At 44.6% G+C, this 22,215-nt stretch overlaps 1 protein-coding gene across 1 annotated transcript in view; it reads left to right on the top strand.

Annotated features, from left to right (window-relative positions):
- Uxs1 (UDP-glucuronate decarboxylase 1) overlaps window positions 1-21,955 on the top strand; it is a 96,989-nt gene extending 75,034 nt beyond the window's left edge. The window contains exons 10-15 of the mRNA XM_076832727.2: window positions 2,957-3,076; window positions 11,394-11,437; window positions 14,881-14,941; window positions 16,054-16,111; window positions 17,265-17,368; window positions 21,137-21,955. Of these exons, the coding sequence (XP_076688842.1) occupies window positions 2,957-3,076; window positions 11,394-11,437; window positions 14,881-14,941; window positions 16,054-16,111; window positions 17,265-17,368; window positions 21,137-21,268 (519 nt within the window). The 3' untranslated portion in view covers window positions 21,269-21,955. The remainder of the gene's footprint in view (window positions 1-2,956; window positions 3,077-11,393; window positions 11,438-14,880; window positions 14,942-16,053; window positions 16,112-17,264; window positions 17,369-21,136) is intronic.
- Window positions 21,956-22,215: the final 260 nt, after the last annotated feature.

Here is a 22,215-nt window from a genome sequence, read left to right as displayed (position 1 = left end):
AACAGGGTTTCCTCTGTGTCAAGGCAAAGGTTTGCTGATGCTGTCTGGAAAGAGACAGATCAGTACACACAATCTAGAAGACACCAGTATCTAAAAAGAGAACAAGTCTTAACTGGAGCCAGCCTTGGGTTTATCTTTATTTTACTTAAGGAGCTTAGACTTAAATATAGCAAATCTAATAAGGTGTAAATATGCCTGAGAGCCCAAGTTCATGGAAATTGCTATGTTCACTCCTAAAACTTGGGAAATAGATGAGGCTGCTGCAGGCAGAGGTTGTAGCCAGGGGACTCCAGCAACTACAAGGGCCCACAGGGACCCTTGGGAAATCTACAGCTCACCCATTTAACTTGCTGTCATGTGTTGCCTCACATCTTCAATTCCAAATGGAGAAATCAGAACAGCAAGCTTGTTTATGTGACCAAGCAACATCTACAAACTCAGCTCTTAACGTTGTTCCTGAGGGAAGGGAACAGTAAGAGGATAAAAGCATTTATTAATGGCAGAGCACATTAAGCTTTTTGTGGACAGGCACACTGGCTTAAGTATCATAAATTTACTTAGGTTTTTCCAGTCTTTTTCCTAGAATAAAGCCATATTCACCCACTTATGTTTTTCCCCCTCTTCTTTCCTCATCTTAACAGTTAAATGCAAGTTTTAGTTCTTTTCTTTTGAAAACTATCTCTGGCTCTACTTTTTCTACTCCTTACATATATTACACCCATTATCCATGGGGGAAATGTTCCAAGACCCCCATTAGATACCTGAAGTCATGAATTATGCTGCACCCTATAATTTAATGTATTACCATCTTAACTAAGCACTTACCATGCACTGTGGCTATAACTTTTGCAGTTTGAGGTCCAACAGCAAAGCTAACATAAATTTCTCTTTTCTTTCTTCACAATTTCACAGGTAGCTAAGATTCTTTCTTACTATAAATGTTAGCAGCCTCAGCATGTGATTTTTTTTTTCCTTCAAGTGTAGAACTTTCACTTTTTTATTTAAAGGACACACTTTACAACTCTTCTTTTGCTTGTTGCAGTTGCCAGCATACTACTCTCAGGCTTTGAGAGAGAGAGAGTGTGTGTGTGTGTGTATGATTCTAGTTGTAGGTGAACGCAATACCTTTATTTTATTTTTATGTGGTCCTAAGGATCAAACCCAGTGCTTCACGCACACTAGGCGAGCACTCTACCATGAGCCACAACCCCAGCCCCTCAAAAATATTATTAAAGTAAAATAAAGGTTATTTGAACCCTAGCATGTGATATCTCAACAGTTGATTTGATAACAGGGACAGCTAAGTGACTAATGAGGAAATAGAATATACAACATGGATACTCTGCACAAGGAGATGACTCACATTCTGGACAGGACATAGTGAGATCATGAGAAATTTCATCATGCTACTCAGAATAACATGCAATTTAAAACAGGAATTGTTTATTTCTGGAATTTTCAGTTTTATTCTTCTGGACTTAGGCAGCTGAACCACAGAATGTGAAACAATGGATAAGGCGGGTGACTGTATACTCTAGTTAGTTCACTGGAGAAAAGTATTGCTTTATTCCTAAGAATAAGAATTTACATCTTGGTCTTAAGAATCTGAGTATTTCATCTAAAAGCATTATAGATTGCTGAGCAGAATTGGCACTATGATGATTTCTGGAAGTCAGCTTTGTGATAAATCTGTGTATCCCAACCCTCTTCATATCAAAGCACATGTGGAAAGCTCCTGTGTTTGTCCAGCATGCTGGGAAGATAGATGAAGTTTCTGTGGGCAGAGGCAGTGACTGGACATCTCATGTGGGCCCTGGAGACTCTGCAGTTCATCCTGTTTAACCTGCTATGCATGTGGATACATTCTGTGTTAAATAAGCCCCATTAACTAAGAGTCTGTTAGATTCCCAGCCCATGTCAGATCTAAGGTGGTAGAATTAGAAATGAAAAGATTTGATCAACTGTAGTGACAGCAGTAGCAACTAAAATATACCGTTATTACTTCTGGCCCTATGCTAAGGGTGCACAGGGACTTATTCCAGTCTTATAGTACCCCTGGGAAGTAAGTACTCTTTCTTTCCCAGTTTTACTGTGAATGGGAAAAGGTGAGTGGGAGGCCTGCCAAGAAGCAGTGAGGCTGGAAGAGCTTGGGACAGTGAGAGGGAAGAGCCCCAGGTGGTCACACCTCCTGCTGGCCCTCAGACTCCCAGAATATGCATGTCCATAGCATAACTAGTCACATGCTGTGAAAGACCACTAACAATTTATTATAAGGACATTTAACCTTTTCATCCAGGGCAAAGCACTCTGTGAAACTTTATAATTAAACAGGTTCATTTGGGAAAGGCTTTGGTAGTTGAAAAAATAACACTTTCCTGATGACATATTTGAAAATAAGCTTTTCTGGATTGTATAAGTCATTCATGTTTTGTGTAATGGTAAAATTTTTTATAAAATGTGTAGAAGAAAATGAACAGGGGTGAAAATGAATAGTAGAGATAAACATGTTAAACAATGTTAGGATGTGTCTTTCCAGGCCATCAGCTGAGCCTTTATGGAGCACCAAGTTGTATTGTAAGAACGGAGATTGAGTTGCAAGGCAGCTCTTTAAAAATTTTTATTTCCTACTTTCTCCAAGATAAAGTACTTTCTGGTTGTTTTTTTTTTTCTTACCAGCTGTCAAATATTCATTGACTTTTATATCTCTAATGTATGATAAACTTGCATAATATATTATATGATCCCATTTGGAAAATAGATGTTTACCAGAGAAAAATTTATCTGAACACATTCCCCTTGTGCTGTCTCATAGATTCTCTACCAGAATGTTGGTGCTTGTTGCCTTTTGTTGGAGAGATCTAGTACCCTGGTCATAGGTGAACCTCTGTAGGTCACTGGAAATGTACATATAAACTCGGAAGGAAAGAACACCTCACTTCCTCTCTCTTTGTTCCAGGAAGGCGTGGAAGTGCGAGTAGCAAGAATCTTCAACACCTTCGGGCCACGCATGCACATGAATGATGGGCGGGTGGTCAGCAACTTCATCCTGCAGGCACTCCAAGGGGAACCACTCACGGTAGGTGCTGGCCTCGATAGGCCCAGGGGCACTTGCAACCCAAATCAGGAATCAGCCTAAAATGATGAGGACAAATGGGTCTTGATTCAGGGAATAGCATTTCCAGCATTGCCATTTAGGATTCATTTATCTCTCTACCATGCTTCGTGAAGGGAAAGGAAGGTATGTAGGCAGACCCCAGATAAGGGACACAGTATGAGGCCCTCCATGTCAGTCTTTCCACACTGCCTGCATCTTTGGCTTCACCTTCCCGTGCCAACAGGCCTGTTTATCTCTGTCATTTTTTACCTAGGGCTATTACCAGAGTTGTACCTGAACTCAGTGACCCTCAGGAGGCCAGGAAGCATCCACAGGTCAGGGTAGGAAGAAAGTGAGCCGTGTCTGGGTCAGTCTGGGAACTTACCTTGAAAGGCGACAGGTGCCCAGCTTCCTCCCCCCTGCAGGCTCCCAGCGCCCAGTGGAGCCCAGTGGAGCCCAGTGGACTAGGGTCAGTGGTTCCAGTGAGCTCTGAGGATGAGAATGCTGGCCCTTGTTGCCTGGGTGGGTGTTGGAGGCCTGCTCACTCCTCATCCATCTCCACCCCGTCACCTGCCCAGGGAGGGTCACTTGGCTTCCTCTTAAGTTGGGTCGGGTCTCTTTGGTTTTGCTGATACCTCTTGGCTCTCCTCCTCTCTCTTCTGGCCTGGCCCATCCTCTTTTTGGTTGTCTCTCTTGATATCTTTCCTCTTCACATCTATAGTCTTCTAGAGTCCTTTTCAGCTTGAAGTTTGGGAACCCAAAGGAGATAAGTATCCTATTCCTCAGAAAATTCTGAAGAATGGGTTCCTTATTGATTATATTCCAGGGGGAAAAATCATAACTATGTATACACTCCTCAATTTACAATTATAAGTTGGAAACTATATGTGACCACCACAGGTCCAGATGCTCCTCGACTTAAGATGGAGTGTGTACAGGTGAGTCCATTATAAAGTACCGCCATACTAGTCAGGGGCTGTCTGTGTGTACTTACGTATCTACCCATTCTCGGTCAATCCATCAATAAAACTAGCTTATTTTTCTGTGATCTTTATACCTGTTAACTCATTTCTTGTTCACAATAGATCTCTGAGCTCCAGATGACCTTAGTACCCTTTATTACACCTATTTTCCAGGTAAAGAGACTGAAGCACAGAGGTTAAAGTGCCCAGGCTTCCTTGGCCAAATGGTTACTCCCTGTTTTCGAACCCAGTGACCTTCTGAATCCCTCTTCATGTTTTGCCTCCATTGTATGTGTTAACTACTCCACGAACAATGTAGAACAAAGGCTTAGCCTGTTACAAAGTAGAATGGCCTCCACAGGCAGGTACATCATGTAGGTGACTTTTGCTGAAAACATTTCAAGGCAGAGGTGAGTCCAAACTTCAGCTCTAGGTTCCAGTGGTCTGAGCCAACTCTCTTCTCCTCTTCCTCTTGTAGGTGGCATCTCAGTGCCCCACGATGAAGGTGCCATGTTCACACGTCTCTTCTTCCCACACCACACATAGGACCCACTAGCCTATCCTATAGCCTGGCCCTGGGTAGCCCCAGAGGTCAGCCCTCATCTACATTGCCAACATTCCATCCTGATGTATCGCCTCCCAACTGTCCTAGTTCTCCATGTTCAGCGTGTTATTGGCTCGGCAGCAAGCTGGGGGTGGGGGGTGCCTTGGATGGAGCCCAGGACCTCGTGCATGCTAGGCAAGTTCTCTGACTGAACTATACCCCCATTCCCAGAGCAAACCTTTTAAAGAGATGTCAGAAACTCACGTGACTTTCATCTCACAGCAAGTGTAGTCCACAGTCCTTTCCTCAAAGCGCCTTGCTCTGCACTCCAGGTTGAGTCCACAGCCCTTCAGTCTTGCCCTCCTAGGAGTGTGTTTCTTCTGCCTGTTCCACCTGTTTGCTGTCGCCTTAGGGAAGCCTTCTGGACTGCTTTTTCTACATAATGACACCATTTTGGTTTCCAGTAACTGTTGTCTCATGCCCTTGTCTCCAGCTGCAGGACGAATTTTCCAGCCCCTCCTCCCTGTCAGTACAGTGTTGATCCTTTGAAACCAGTGATTCTGTTGAATTCACAGCTGTCCCTGGCCTGGCACTTAGGCCGGCATGAGGTCAATGTTGGTCAAATTGACACTTGGTCTTATAGTGACTGCTTTCTGTTATGAGTGAAAGTGCTTCAGTGACCTTTTTTGGAAGCCAGCCATTGAATTGTTACTAGTAGGCCAAACTTACTGTGTCACTCCATGTTCCTTTCCTGCTGCTACAGTCTCTATATTAGCAGATTTAGCCACTTTGGATGGAAAATGTTGGGAAAAAATTGTGTCTGTGTTAAACATGTGCAGACAATGTTTCCTGTTATTGTTCCCTAAACAGTATAGTATAACCACAACTTATAAGGCTTTGACATTGTCTTAGGTTCCAGAGGTAATCTAGGGTGATTTAAAGGACACAGGAGGCTGTGTGTAGGTGCCACACTGTTTTATATAAGGGACTTGAGCATCCATGCATTTTGCTATCTGTGAAGTGTCCTGGGACTGGTCCCCACAGATTCCAAAGGATGACTGTGCCACGGGATCCCCTCTACCCTTCTGCTCTGTTAAGAATTCCACCTCTTAGGGACAGCCCTGGAGCCTTTTTAGCCACTGTGCTCAATAGCTCTTCCTTATACCAGATCAGAGCCACCTTTTGGGCATAGTAAAGACTATTAACAGTCTTCCCAGGAACAGCTTCCTGATTTGTGGCCTCCTTGGCAGCAACCGGGGCCCCAGTGTTAGGTAGGGGAGCCGGCCCTGGCTGGCCCCACAAGTGCACACACTGTTGGCAGAGAGTAATAATTCAGGTGCTGTCTTTAGGGCCTGCCAGCTTCTGGGCCAGAGGCGGGAAGGGAAAGATGGCTGGTGCCACTGTGAGGCCATCAATCCAGAACACCCCAGGCTCCTGTCTCCTGGACGCCTCTGGGGGCAGAGGCGGGAGTCCTGAGGGAGGCCTTCAGAAGGGAGCTCATGTTCTTTCGTCACGCAGAATTCTGTTTCTCATGAAGAATTTGTCTTCTCTGTACAATTGAGATGTCATTTATGGCTCTTGTAGAGGACTCTGGAAGGTGTCTGAGGACACACTCAACTTTTTCAACTTAGGCTCTTCTTTTTTTTTGAATATTTTTTTCAGTTGTAGAGGACACAATACCTTTATTTTATTTTTATGTGGTGCTGAGGATCGAACCCAGCACCCTCCACACGCGAGGCGAGCGCTCTACCACTGGGCTGCAACCCCAGCCCCTATTATTCATCTGTTTTATGTGGTGCTGAGGACCGAGTCCCGTGCCTCACACGTGCCCTAGGCTGCTCTTGAGGGCTTCACTAAGGAGGGGAATAGGAGACAACCTGACCCCTTGTTGCCACGGTTCCAGCAAGTCCTTCTAAGACAAGACACCCTCGGGTCCACGGCACCAGCTCAGTCCTTTCCCTCCCCGCGCTGAGCTGGCTTGATGCAAGCACTTACCTTCCAGGTACCCCCAAGTAGCCCTCTTTGCCTTGGGGCGCGCCCGAGAGTCTTACTGGCCGTCATATCAGATGTCTGCCCTGAGAGTGAAGTGAGGCACAGACGAGTACACTGAACATTAAAGCTGCATTTTAAATCACATAGAGGTTCAGAAGATACGTCGTCCAGTCTAGGTGTGGAAAATAAATGAGGGGCTCGGGATGTGGCTCAAGTGGTAGCGCACTCACCTAGCAGGCGTGAGGCACTGGGTTCGATCCTCAGCACCACATAAACATAAAATAAAGATATTGTGTCCATCTAAAACTAAAAAATAAATATTAAAAAAAGAAAATAAATGAGTATGGTTCAGGTTTAAGTTTATTTTTGAAGAGGCTTTGGCTCACAATTCAATTAAAGCATATACACTCACAGTTGGATTTCTGTTTTTCCATTGATTTATTTCAGTTTACAGATAAGAAAACAGCTTCATTAAAATGAATTTACCCAGGTCATTCCCAGATGTGGCAGAATTGGGGTCTGAATCGAGTTCTAATTCAATTTAAAAGGCTTAATGTCTTTCCAGAGGGCCATTTTGGACAACTGTATTTCTAAGACCCAATTCAGAGTTGGTGTGGTGATTCCCCTTACTGACGCTGCAGTGTTTTGAGGGCTCCTGACGTGGGACCTTCATTCATGAAGCGCAGCCATGGGGTCTATTAAAGAAACATTTCTTCGGTGCAGGTTGTTAAGAGCATGGGGAGGAAGAGTTTATTCAGAACTGTGATGGTAGACAGGGGAACATGGCCATGGGATTCTGGTATCAATGGAGACAGGTTGAGCTCAACTCCAGGTACACCATGGGCAAGTGGGAATTTGTCGCAGGGAGCAGTTTGGGGATTGGTAGGTGGAAAATTAATAAGAGGGAGCACTGGGGGTCAGGGGAATTCTGGCTAAACCAATCTAATACGATTTCTTGCTGAAGACAGGCCGGAGTGAGCAGACATTTCCTGAGGGAAAATGGAGGGTGAGGAACCTGATCCAATATGGAAGGCACTTAGATATGGAGGTGGGGTCTCTAGCTAAACTGACTTAGCTGGGTTCTTGCTAAAACTAGATCTTAGGAAAAGTGAACAGATAAACCTAGGAGAAGTTTTGGAGCCTGACTAAAGTTTGGTTTAGCAGAGAATTTTTTGGTATCTTGAGCTTGTGAGGCACAGCGGTAGAGAACAGTGGCATGTGGCCAGCGGACAGTTCTCTCTCTCACCTGGCCCCTCCCTTCTTGGGGACTCCTGAGACACCATGCTCCTTTGAGCTTCACACAGCCCTTAGTCCCTCAGGTACCAGGAGTGGCATTGACTCTTTCCTTGTCTCCCAGCTCCATGAAACGAAGTCAGAAGGCTCAGTCGCCCACTCACTGTCTTCTGTTAGGAGGACAGCACAGAGGCCTTGGCTTGTGCAGATGCTCCCTAATGGCACCAGACCCCTGTGTTACTCATTTGCTGGCCTTGGCTTTGCACCCACTTTGGCCTCTGCCCTTGCAGACAAATACATCAGAAGTGTCTGTGAGGCCAGAGAGCTGGGTGTTAGTCAGGAGTCGGGATCTGCTTCTGAGAGTCCCACTCGTTTTCCTCCTGCCCCTTTACTGAGGTCTGCTGCTGCTGTTCCTACGTCTTGTCAGCCTCTTCTTACTGGGGAGCCATCTACCCTAGAGCAGAACCTAAATAGAGCTAAACCGATGGGATCGGCAAGTGTAGATGTGTATTGAGATAAGGAGAACGACCTTTAAGCCTGCTTTAGAAACACGGCATTCAGGAGCACTGAGGCCTCCGTCCCTTCCCCACCTGTTCCTCGCCCTTTTCCCACTGCTCAAATCTGATGGGATGAGCTCCTGAAGGCAGTACTGGGGAGGTTGCTGGGCTGGGGCTGTCTGCAGAGCTGCTGAGATCAGACCACGTGATGGGAGCTCAGGCCAAACCGATGGGGGGGTAGTGGGGTATTACAGTCAGGCTTACTCCAAAACAGTTGCTCTCGCAGCCACCTTATTGCCACCACAAGCTGGCAAGCAGAGAGAAACTCTGGTGACGTGTTGTTCTCTGTGACTATAAGATTAGGAGATCTCTCAAAGAGCCTTCTGTTTGAGTCTCTTCATTCTCAGTAATGGTACAGGTTGAGTATCCTCAATCTGAAAATCAGAACTTTTTGAGTGCCAGCACGGCACTGCAGATGGAAAGATCAACATCTGATCTTGTTTACTAGGTCACCATCAAAAGACAGACACACTAAAAGTGTCACATAAAATTACCTTTAGGCTCTGTGTCTAAGATGTATATGAAAAGTGAAAGAATTCTGGGTTTAGACTTGGGTCCTATCCCTAAGATGTCTTATGATGTATATGCAGATGTTCTAAAATCTGAAAAAATTGAAACCTGAAACAGTGTGTTCCCATGCATTTCAAATAAAGAAAACTCAACCTTTGTAAACTACAGAATTCACAGGTTATTGTTTAGCAAGTGTTCATCCTGCACTTGCACTATGCCAAGCATTGTGAGCCCACAGTTGGGGGAAACTGGCATGTGGAGTAGACATTCCTGGGGAGTGAGCTCAGATGAATCTTGCCAAGAGTGGCATCAGAGCTGGTCCCTAAAAGATTATTGCTTAAGCCTATAATCCTTGCCCCTCTGCCAGGTGGGAAGCAGACAAGACAACTCATAGCTAGCAGGGCAAAGAACGTGAGCCATGGCATAGTGGTGTAGAAATGCATCGTGGAAAGAGAACCTGTGTACTGTGTGTTTGTGTTGCAGATTTCCCCACTTGTAAAATGGAATAATAAAGTAATTACATCATAGGGTTGGCATGAGGATGAAAGGAAAGAATGACCCTATAGTCTTAGCTGGTGCCGGACATATAGTAAGTGTACAGTATGTTAGCCACTGCTATTGTTGTGTTTTTGTGCAATACAGTGGCATATGTGTAAAGGCCATGGGATTGTGTATTTTCTATTTGCATTTTTCTTTTTTTGGTTTTCCTTGTTCAGTAAGTTAAAATCAACACAAAAATTATCTCTGTAACAATCTAGACACATTTCCATTATAATTGAATTTTTGTTTGTTTGTTTGTGAGATTGGGAATCTTGTGAGTAAACCCATAGTATAGATATATCAATTTACAAAGATTCATGTCCTTCTGTTGCTACTTCCTTAGCCATCATTAATGTTAAATTAAAGCACATGCACAAAGTAAAACTATCTAGTGTTTCTTAAAATTTCCTTTTCATAACAGTTCCAGCATGTTTAGGAGTACAAAATTTTAGTCAGACTTTGGAAATCTCTGCAAAAGACATTCCCAGAGTAGAAACTGTGAAACCCATCACATAGGGTGCAGTGACTGAGTATAAGACACACATTTCACTACCAGCCCACCACTACCATCACAGTGAGGCAGCCTGAGGCACTGCAACACACTGAACTTCAATTTCACATCTCCAAAAGAGGAATGGTTGCAACTTTTCCAAGAAAGGGGGCAAGGATTATAGGCTTAAGCAAGAGGGATTGTTACTCAATGCCTAGTCCAAACTCCATTCAATTCCTGTATCCCCTCCTTGACAAGTAGGTTTCCATAGATCTGCTCAGAGTTTACATTTTATTGACAGGGACTTTGCTACTATGGTACTTAGAGTATTCAAAACATAAAACAATGAAAACTTGCTCAGTTGAAATATCCCACTCCTTCTGCCTCAGTGCTTTCTTGTACATGAAAGGCAGCAGGGCAAAGTGTATAATTGAATTTTTATGGTCATCATAGTCCTCTGCTCAGTTAGAGCAGTGATTCTCCAAGCATGGTCCCAGGCCCAGTAGTGTCACCATCACTTGCAGAATTATTAGAATATGAATTTCTAATCTGGCTCTACTCCAGGTCTTCTGGGTCAGAAACTCAAGGATATAGTCCAGAAACCCATGTTTTAATAATCTCTCCTGGCAGGGGTTGGTGCATACTAAGTGCAGCCTTGGCTGCACATTGGGATCATTTTAGGACCTTAAAAATTAATGATGCACGGTCCCGCCCAGATCAGTTAAATCTGTCTGCCAGTGGTGCTTAAGCTTTGGTAATTGCAGAAGGCTGCCAGCGGACACTACTGTGCAGCCAGAGACTGAGAACCGTTGATATGGAGATGCCAAGTGAGATAGGAGGAGCCCATGGCCTTATGGGCAACCTTCTAACCACATTCCACCATGCTTGGTTTCTACAGGAGCCTCCTGTACTTATTAATTGATTCTAAGTTCAGGAGAAAAGAGGCAGATTAATAAGATGGCAACTTGGTCCCGAGTCCATCCCCCTGGGTGGCTCTCTTGACTTCGGAACCACCTGGGGAGCTAGGTACAGAAATACTGAAAGATGCCTGTCTCACCTCAGAGACTGGACCTGGGCAGCAGAGGAGTACCAGCTGTTCTGACAGACAGCCAGAGTGAAGAGCCCCAAATGAACCCACTGTATTCTTTGGGTTTGGGTCTGTTATTCAGGTGGACTCTGGGTCACAGTCCCCGGAAACTCATGAGACCCTGGGAAAAGCGGATTCCTTCAGATACCATGAGGTGAGGAGAAACTTTACACACATACACATGCATGGATCATTTCTGCTGCCTTCTCACCAGTGGGCATAATTGAAGCACAAAATGTGAGATGTGGCTCAAGACTCTTTGAACAGTGTCACTGTCCACCTTTGGGGATCAGTTTTGAGGTTGTTCCCAGAATTCCAAGGAGCCCCATTTTCCGGTGCCATTGCGGTTTTTCTCAGGAGTCTTAACTGTTGCTTTCCTTCTAGGTGTATGGATCTGGATCTCAAACAAGGGCATTCCAGTATGTCAGGTATGGCTCTTAGCACTGATTTGAAAGAGGGGGAATGCAGAGTGGACAATTCTGTATCTATTCTATGTGCTAACTACTTCAATGACCCTGTATATATTGATTAAATTTAATTTTAATATCATGATGGGAAAGCTTTTGCCATTCTCTGTTGAAGATTGACTTTCCTCTTCATGTTTATAGCTGCTCAGCTGATCTTTTACTGCCACCTAGTGTTGTGTAGATGAAGTTGCCCAGTGCTGGGGTGTGGCTTACATGACTTCGCTGCAGGCTTAGTTAAGAGAGGGCATTACTGGGCATAGTGGCACATGTCTGTAATCCCAGCAGCCTGAGAGGCTGAGGCAGGAGGATCACAAGTTCACAGCCAGGCTCCACAACTTAGCAGGGCTCTAAGCAACATAGCAAGACCCTGTCTCAAAATAAAAAATAGAAAGAGCTGGGAATGTAGCTCAGTGATTAACCCTCCCTGGGTTCTATACCTGGTACCAGAAAAAAAGAGAGAGGACCTTATTCACTCAACCTGCAGATTCCAAAATCTGGCTCATTTTAAACATGCCTTTCTAGGGTGGAGGTGAGGGTCTTCATTAAAGATATGTGGTAAATAGTGTCCTAACTTCAAATTTTATGGTGAAACTAAATGCAGATAGAAGTAATTTTTTAATAGCTTCACATGATGGCTTTTTTTTTTTTTTTTTTTTTTTTGGCAGTCCTTATAATCTAGGTTTTTGTTGGTCAGTTCAGTTGGTGACTAACTGTAGAAAGTGGTGTGGATTCTGAGTTACTGTGTTAAGCCATTAATAGTCCAAAGAATCATTCACCATTGTATAGCTATTATAATTTTTGTAAAAGTTTCTGGTATCCTGAATCATTGTAAAACCCTGTTCTATATTTGGACACCATGTATTTTTGCTGTTTAATGCAAATACCCCAGAATGCCTGTCAATCCAAAAATACTGTTCCTGGTGCCATGGGGCACTAGAGTGGAGAGGTGGTAGCAGTGGGGTACAGGTCTGGGCAGCCCCATCTCAGCCAGCACAAGCACATCAGTCCATGTGCAGTTTAATGGGAACTGGCAGCTGCCCCTCCTTCAGAACTGTTTCCATTTCAAAGCACTTAACTCAGGAGGAAATTATTTGGGTACATTTCTGTAGCGGGACCATATCAGTCAGACTCCTGTGTATTGAGTATCATCTTTTCACAGTAATACATCTTCATCCCATCCTCCCTTGGCCACCCCCAGTCATGCACTCTCCTGGGGAGGTCTTAATGTTTTTAGTTATAGAAACTCATCTTGGACTACCTAATTAGTGGCCCCAAATTTCCCCAGTACCCACCCACACCAGATGGAGTGTAATAAAAAGGAAACCAGTTAGAACTCTTGCTTCTTACTGGTCACGTGACTTCAAAGATATTATATCAACATTCATTTAAGTAGCTTCAGATGTTCTCTTTTTTTTGAAGAAGGGATAGTGATTCAAATATTGTAATAATCAGTGCTTGTACTGCATATTCTCCCACTCTGCTGGCACACACATGGTGATCTCCCTGCCAACTTAGAGGGTTGGTTTTCCTAGAAATGTGGGTGCAAAGCATCTTAGAAAACCCTCTCCATAATACTGCAGTGTCATCTCGGGTTAGTGTTGTCCCAGATGACAAGGTTTCAGGAACTTTGCCACACTTGGGGACAGAATATCCAGCATACACAGTGTAGTTATTCAAGTGCCATCTGAGATCATTAACTTACCAAAGTTTTGCTATTTTTAACAAGTTACTTTTTTAAAGTGAGATATTTTACTTCACGGTAAAAACTGTACATCTGAATCCATAGTTAGCTGTACTAAATTTAACTTTTCCCAAATCTACAGTTGGTGCAACAATAGCGCAGGAATTCAGTCTAGGTGGTCATCTACATTGACATTTGGCATGACTGTCTGATAGTTTCATGATCAACTTATATCCTCATTCACATAACAAAGGCATGCTGTATTTTTTTAAAAAGTCACTTTGTCAAAATGACACTTTTAAAGAGCTTCAGGTTAAATGAGTGTGATCTATGCGATTTTGACCTTAAAAGTTGCCAGCTTGTTATATAAAAGGTGCATGGCCCTCCCTCCCCCTTCTCCCAATGAGGAACTTAATGCGATTCCCCAACCCCAGTTTCAATATTAAAACCTATTGTGGATGCTACTGAATGGCAGCTTTTAATGTCTCTTTACAAATATGCACAGATGGAAGCCATAAGAGAATGAATGGCCATGTAATGATCACTGCCATAGTGATGAAGTGACTTTTTGCCAGTTTCTTCAAAAAGAAAAATCATCCAAGGTCAACAGTGATTTGCATTTGCACTCGATCTGTGAGAATAGAATGTTAAGCATATTCATATAAAATACCCATTTGTTGAAAATGAAAAAAAAAACAGAAATAACTTGTTTACTAAATATCTCACACACAAAAAAAAAAAAATCCCCCAAACAAAAGGAAAGAAAAAAAAAGATCTGGGGTTTTCTTTTGGGAGTTGATCATGACCCGTAGTGACCTGCTTCTTGCTGGTAATGATGGAGGAAGCGGAGGGACAGGTTTTAAAACAGACTTGGTTTGAACCACCAGGATGGAACTTTAAAAGTCTTCTTAGAAACATAGCTGATGAGTGGCATTAGAGAAAGTGCTTGTGTTTAGCAGTGAGGTGTCATTTTTACGAAGTAACTTTTTTTTAACAGAGCCACACTTTAAAGCTTCTGAAAATAAGAACCAAACCTTGGTAAGCGAAAATTTGCTTACTTATCTTCACCTTCATGGCCCAGTCACAGTTCATTTGAAACATCCAGATATCCCTGACAGTTTCATATGAGATGTTTTGGGAGGGGGCAGGTTGAAGGTTGTGGGGGGATGGGTAGAGAACAATGTTCCAGTTGATTCCAATTCTCAGCATTGTTTGGCTTTATCTGTGATTTGCCAGTATGGGGAGACATACTGGAGTTCATTCATTTTGGTGTATCTTCTCTTATAAAATAACCATATGCTTTCATATAGGTTAACAAATGTGAGTTCACATTAAACATGGGCTTCCATTGAAAACTGCAGATTCCATTTTTTTGGAGGGGTGCCTATTTTAACGTGTTTTTGGTTTTGAATTGTTAAGAGGGTTTCAGAAATACACAAATGTGGCAAACTCGGCCCCATCACCCAGCTACCATCACGTTTTAACCACCCGTATCTGCCCCCTGAGAGCAAATCCCAGATGCCATAGATGTCATTCCATTCATGAATGTGCTAATGTTGTAAACACCATCTTAATTTGCAGGATTTCCTTTTAACATTGTTTTGCATTTGGGTTTTTGTTTTCTGAGAGGTGGTAAATTTCCTTCTGGGAGGGCTCATACATGACACTTAGCGCTGGTGCACCTCGGCAGGCAGCACCTGACCCAGCTCCCCTTCTTTTCCAGTGATCTGGTGAATGGCCTGGTGGCTCTCATGAACAGCAACGTCAGCAGCCCTGTCAACCTGGTAAGTACTGCTGTGGTAGTGCTATGCTGGAGACGGACGTGATTCAGATTTTAGGAAGACAGGTTTCCTTAACATTCTTGTGCAAAGACCTGGGTCATCCATACCCCTTTATTTTTATTACACGCTGTTTAAAAAGACCCAGGTACCATGTTCCTTCTTTCCTGTTTTGTTTTTTTTTTTTTTTTTTTTTTTGGAGGGTCGTTTAGGAATGCCCACCTCATTTTAGAAACCTGTCTTTCAAAAATCTGAATCACATGTCTACCAGAAAGCCCAAGAAACACAGAGCCACTTTCTCCAAAATTCCCATTGCTCTGTTTTCCAGTCCAGCCTTTCTTTATCCTCATAAGTAGGCCCAAGTCCCTTCCTGCCCCTTTTACCATCTGGTTTCAGACCAGCCTAAGAAATGGGAAATGAGGAGTATTGGGGTTATATAGTTACCAACCTTTACTGTGGTGTCCTATGATTGGGGGTGTTTGGGATAGAATAAGAGTTACAGGACTGGGGAGGGAAGTGGGATTACCTATTAAAATGTGTGATGGAAAGAAGAAAAGGGGAAAATGGTTTTCCTGGAAGCCCCCCAAAATAAATTCCCTTTACAAAACTAGCAGACTGCTTTTCCGGCTTGTCCAGAACACTTGTCTGTGAGTGCATCCATTTCTGTTACTGTTTTCCCCACAGGTTTGCGAGTCCTTTATCATCGCAGTTGTTTAACATAGTTACACCCGGGGGAATAAATATATTGGCTTCGGAAGGCTGATTTTATAATCCAAACCTTTGTAATAAGTGGCACCAAACATTTAGGAATGTTAGGTAAAAAAGTGTCTGCCCCAGAAAGTCAACCAGTGGACGTGCAGCCTCATTAGATACCCTTGACTGTTCTTGTGCATGGACATTCTGGAGGATGCCAGTAAAGGTGGGTGCAGTTAGCACTTGGCAAGGTTGAGCAATTGTTGTCTTAGCAAGTTGAAGTTATTCAGGGTGGCAAACAAGGCTGGCACCTTGTGGGATGTGGTGGGCCACCAGACATTTCTGAAAATATGGGTGACTTGGAAGAGTTGGAGTGGAGGTTACTGCTTCATTACACTCATAACCAGAAACCATTTCTTCCTTAGGGGAACCCAGAAGAACACACAATCCTAGAATTTGCTCAGTTAATTAAAAACCTTGTTGGTAAGTAGAATAAACCACTTCACTTCTTAAGTGACGTTTTCTGGGCTTACCCTATCCATTAATAACACCTTGACTAGAAAAATGGATAATTAATATAAGCCAATTGAATTGGATCAAAGCAGAACTTTTTATCAAGAGCACCTACTTGTTTTCTAATTCTTGAAGTAGTAGAGAAAGGAGGTGGGTTGGTTTTATTCGGTTTTACTTGGCGATCTGCATGGAGTTAGGAGCAAGAGATTTGTTTTCAGTGTTCTACATGTGATTGTGTTAGGTTGTCCTATATGGGTAATAGTTTGAGAGACTCGGGTCTACAGCCTGAGGAGCCACAGGATCTCCCCATTGTTGCTCCATGTGGCCGTCATCACCCACACCACCCACACTGGCTTAAGTCACCCACCATTTCATTTGCTCTGGATTCTACACTGGGGCCAGCCTCCACTAGGAATCACTTCTGAAGGTCTGGCTGGTGGTCACTATTGTGGTTCTGCTCTTCCAGTCCCTGGGGTCTAGGCCACCTCAGATGCTGGACCAAGGCATTTCTGTCCTCCATGTCATCCCTCCAGCAAGGTAGCTGGACATCTTATGTGTCAGCCTGGGGTGTGCTGTGGCCAGAGCATCAGTGACCAGGTCTTGGTGAACCATAGACCTGGAACTGGCCATGGTAATTGCCCGTCATTCTGCTGGTTAAGGTGAAAGCCACCTAATTCCAGGGAAGGGTGTAGACACCCCAGTGTCGCCCACTGGGAGTGTCCACCTCAGAGTTGGCCCCATCCCACAGTTGTGGTTTTCGTGTCCATGGGGGTCATTCCCAGGGAATGTGTCTGCATTTGTGACCTGTGTGGGTAGTCTTCCTTGAACCAGGCCCTCGCTGTCCTGAGAAAGGAGGATAGCCTTCCCCTTCCTTACCAAGCTCTTATGGATCCAGAAGGAAGCCTTTGCACCAGCGCGTGTCAGCTCAGCCACACCCATGCCCTAGATTCCCAAGGACAGTCCCCTACGCAGCTGGGTGGCTTGTAGGAGCTGTTTTCAGATGGCCTACACCCCTGTTTACTCTACAGTTAGGATCTTACTCAGAGATGAATAATAAAAGAACATCTTGGTGGTTTAGGATTCTCTCTTACCTTACCTTTTTTTTTTTTTTTTTTTAACTCAGGTAGTGGAAGTGAAATTCAGTTTCTCTCTGAAGCCCAAGATGACCCACAGAAAAGAAAACCAGACATCAAAAAAGCAAAGCTGATGCTGGGGTGGGAGCCTGTGGTGAGTGTGGGGGGAGACACTGCTCCAGAGGGTTTCTCCCCTCTGGGTCCTGTGCCCTCATAGGAAGGGTGGCCCCAGTGGGTGGGGAGGGGGGTTTCTCCAGGCCATTAAATGGGGTTATGTGTCTCCTTTGTAGCTGGGGAAACGGCTTGGGCCTGGTGGGCTTTGTTCTCATAAAGTCTCACAGTTGGCTCAGTCAGGAAGACCATGTTCGAGAGCACAGTGGCAGTGTGGGCAGCCTCTTAAAGATCCCTGGTTGTCCCATGCAGCACTGGGCAGGGTTATAGTGTGAAGAGGAGCGAGCCGGTCTATGTCAGCCCCATGCAAGGGGAGCCCCAGTCTGAAAGCATGTAAGACTGACGGGTGCTGAGGAAGGCGGGCCTCCAAGCCATCACAGTGCTCTCAGACTGAGTCACGGGCTTCTTTGGCCTGTAAGATGCTGTCAAGTGGGGCTGGCCCCCTCCCTCACCTGCACATTGGAATCATTTTAGGAGTTTAAAAAATAATGATGCAGGGCTGGGATGTAGCTCAGCGGTGGAGTGCTTAACTAGCATATATGGGGCACTGAGTTTGATTCTCAGCATCCCATACAAATAGATAAAATAAAGGCCATTGACAACTAAAAAAATATTTTTAAAAAGTAATGATGCATGGTTCCGGCTGCCTTCTGCTCCTTCCCACTGCAGATGATTGGGTGTTCCTCGTTTGCCAGTGAATGCCCTCCCCCAGAGCTGGGCACAGCTACTCATTCTTGTCTTGTAAGTCTCTGTCCTTCAGAGAACACCTTTTTAGAGGACTGGCCACACTGCCAGAGCAGGCCCACCTCTTTCACTCTCTGCTGTGTCTGGCCATTCACTCTTCGCTTACTGCACATGTGCCAGTGGAGCAGGGGCAGGACACGTGGCCTCGTGCACAGGAGCAGTCCCAGCAGCTGTCACACCAGACACACTTCTGTGCTGGGTACAGGCAGGGCCATCCTAGGTGTGGCCCAGCAGCTGTCACACCAGACACACTTCTGTGCTGGGTACAGGCAGGGCCATCCTAGGTGTGGCCCAGCAGCTGTCACACCAGACACACTTCTGTGCTGGGTACAGGCAGGGCCATCCTAGGTGTGGCCCAGCAGCTGTCACACCAGACACACGTTCTGTGCTGGGTACAGGCAGGGCCATCCTAGGTGTGGCCCAGCAGCTGTCACACCAGACACACGTTCTGTGCTGGGAACAGGCAGGGCCATCCTAGGTGTGGCCCAGCAGGTGTCACACCAGACACACGTTCTGTGCTGGGTACAGGCAGGGCCATCCTAGGTGTGGCCCAGCAGGTGTCACACCAGACACACTTCTGTGCTGGGTACAGGCAGGGCCATCCTAGGTGTGGCCCAGCAGGTGTCACACCAGACACACTTCTGTGCTGGGAACAGGCAGGGCCATCCTAGGTGTGGCCCAGCAGCTGTCACACCAGACACACGTTCTGTGCTGGGAACAGGCAGGGCCATCCTAGGTGTGGCCCAGCAGCTGTCACACCAGACACACTTCTGTGCTGGGAACAGGCAGGGCCATCCTAGGTGTGGCCCAGCAGCTGTCACACCAGACACACTTCTGTGCTGGGAACAGGCAGGGCCATCCTAGGTGTGGCCCAGCAGCTGTCACACCAGACACACTTCTGTGCTGGGAACAGGCAGGGCCATCCTAGGTGTGGCCCAGCAGCTGTCACACCAGACACACGTTCTGTGCTGGGTACAGGCAGGGCCATCCTAGGTGTGGCCCAGCAGCTGTCACACCAGACACACTTCTGTGCTGGGAACAGGCAGGGCCATCCTAGGTGTGGCCCAGCAGCTGTCACACCAGACACACTTCTGTGCTGGGAACAGGCAGGGCCATCCTAGGTGTGGCCCAGCAGCTGTCACACCAGACACACTTCTGTGCTGGGAACAGGCAGGGCCATCCTAGGTGTGGCCCAGCAGCTGTCACACCAGACACACTTCTGTGCTGGGAACAGGCAGGGCCATCCTAGGTGTGGCCCAGCAGCTGTCACACCAGACACACTTCTGTGCTGGGAACAGGCAGGGCCATCCTAGGTGTGGCCCAGCAGGTGTCACACCAGACACACTTCTGTGCTGGGTACAGGCAGGGCCATCCTAGGTGTGGCCCAGCAGCTGTCACACCAGACACACTTCTGTGCTGGGAACAGGCAGGGCCATCCTAGGTATGGCCCAGCAAGTGTCACACCAGACACACTTCTGTGCTGGGTACAGGCAGGGCCATCCTAGGTGTGGCCCAGCAGGTGAGGCTCCTCACCATCAGGCAAAGTCAGAGACAGATGCAGCTCAGACCCGTGAGCTGAGTAAATAGAACCCTAGAATATCGATCCCTGAAGGGACGTGAGAGCTCAGTGTGGCCCTTATCCTGTGAGATCTACATCTGAGTTGTCTGTTGAAGGCCATAGAAATTTGACGAATGAAATAAAAACTTGCAGCTAAATAAAAATTGACTTAACAAAACCTGATAATCCCAGCTGGGCATAACAAGTCACATCAAGCATGCCGGGCCTTTGTTTTTGAAGGAATTTGCCATTAGTCTAGTAGAACCTATATTTTAAGGAAAAAAATTATTTTACGTTACAACCATGTTCACTACATTTGAAAATGTTGCATTGTGTGAGGTGTGTACTGTCAGTATTTTTATTTATCTATAGTTTAGATGTACAATATTCTGACTCTTCAAATATGAGTCATCATTAGCTTCTGTTCTTTGTAGTAGTTTTATTTCATAAGAAATTTTGAGTGAGTCTGATCTAAGGGAACTTAGACATCTCCAGCGTAATTGTCCTCGTGGGGTGGGGGCAACTTGTAGAGGTACAGTAGCCATTCTAGGGTGAGGTGATATCTCCTCGTGGTTTTGATTTGCATTTCCCTAATGATTAGTGATGAACATTTTTTTGTGTACCTGTTCTCCATTTCTATATTTTGTTTTGAAAATGTCTGTTTAGATCTATGACCCATCTTTAGATTTTCCTTTTTTTTTTTTTATTTTTTTGAGTTCCTTGTGTATTCTTGCTACCATTAACTCTTGGTCAGAGGTCATAGTTTGCCAGTGTAGTCCCTCATTCTGCATTATTGTCTTCACTCTTTTGATTGTTTCCTTTGCTGTCTGGTGAAATCCTATTTGTCTATTTTGTGCTTTTGTTTCCTGTGCTTTTAGAATCTCAGCCAGGCCTGTTGTATAATGGGCACCCAGCAAATGGCTCATATTTAAAATGTACAGTTTGATAAGTTTTGATATATTTAGCCACTTGTGAAACCATCTCCACAAATTAAGGTTCCTCTCGGATTGCCAAGTCAGAGTGGGTACAAGTGGACCATCTGCCAGAAAGTGCAAAGGATCAGCGCACATGGGAGGATGTGGGTCAGTCTGTGGGTCAACGCAGATGGTCTTCTCAAAGCCTTCTAAAACAGCTGTTGTGACTGATTCACACTGGAAGAGATACCATGCCAGCAGGAGGTGGTTCTGGGTCTTATGGGGGTCGGATCTTACTGTGCCTCAGCAGGAGTGTCACATGTTCAGTCACACAGTGCACTCTGGCTTTGGAGGGACCTTTGCTTTTCCAGGGTGGGTCTGATTGCTTTCATGACCAGTGAATGGTTTTGTGAGTGTCCTCAGAAAGAAGCCAGCTGACCACACATCAGCATTTCTGAGACCGTCTGCTGCTGTTATTTTCCACCAAATCCTCCTGTGAATGTGACCTTCTCTCTCTCACTTTCTCTGTCAACAGGTCCCATTGGAAGAAGGTTTAAATAAAGCAATTCACTACTTCCGTAAAGAACTGGAGTACCAGGCAAACAATCAGTACATCCCCAAACCAAAGCCTGCCAGAATAAAAAAGGGCCGGACGCGCCACCACTGAGCCCTCACTCTTAGGACACAAGACTCCCTGTTTTACACTTGATGAGATGTATTTTTTGGTTTTTTTTAAAAAAAGACTTAAACAGGTGTCATGAAGAACAAACTGGAATTTCATTCTGAAGCTTGCTTTAAAGACATGGATGTGCCTAAAAGCTCCCCTCAAAACCTGCAGACTTTGCTTGCACTTTTTGAATCTGTCTTTTTGTAAAATAGCCTAGATGCATCTCTGCATATTTTCAAGTTTTTTATCTTGCTGTGAGAGCGTATGTTGTGACTGTCGTTGACAGTTTTATTTACTGGTTTCTTTGTGAAGCTGAAAAGGAACATTAAATAAGATGAAAAAATCCTAATTTTATTTATAAAGTAAATAAAATGAGATGTTATACTATGCATAAAGAAAACAAAAACCTAGCAGTATTGTCAGGTGGGTGGTGCACTGGCATTTATTTTTGGACAGATAAAAGAATTCTGTTTCAGAGCTTTATGTTTCTTTTTTAATACAGAATTTTTCCACAGTCTAGTTTTTAGTTGCAAACTTGACTTTGAGATATTTTCTGTTGGTTATCATGATCAAGGATATTTGAAATCACTACTGTGTTGTGCTGCATATTTGGGGGTGGGGGGACAAAATTAAGGTATTCTTGGTAATTGTGATTAAATTGCTATTTTAATAAAATATTGAAATTCATCAGTCATAAACTTTCAGTTTCTAAAGATTGCTTTCTGATTTGCATAAAACATTGGATTGCTAAAAAAATTGGAGAACTTGACTTAGAAGAAGATTCTGAAAACATTCAGGTTTATATAATATATAATTTGATTTGTAGATATTAAAAGCGTTTCTGTGCTGTTTGGGCTGAATCTATGCGTGTAATAGAGATTGTGTGTCCCTCATCTTAGGACCAGAAGTGATTCAAATTTCAGAGTTTTTTGAATTTGTGAATATTT

This window comes from Callospermophilus lateralis, chromosome 14 (genome assembly GCF_048772815.1).
Source record: "Callospermophilus lateralis isolate mCalLat2 chromosome 14, mCalLat2.hap1, whole genome shotgun sequence".
NCBI lineage: Eukaryota > Metazoa > Chordata > Mammalia > Rodentia > Sciuridae > Callospermophilus > Callospermophilus lateralis.
The sequence above is the reverse complement of the archived record's forward strand: the minus strand, read 5'-3'. Positions and strand labels throughout refer to the sequence as shown.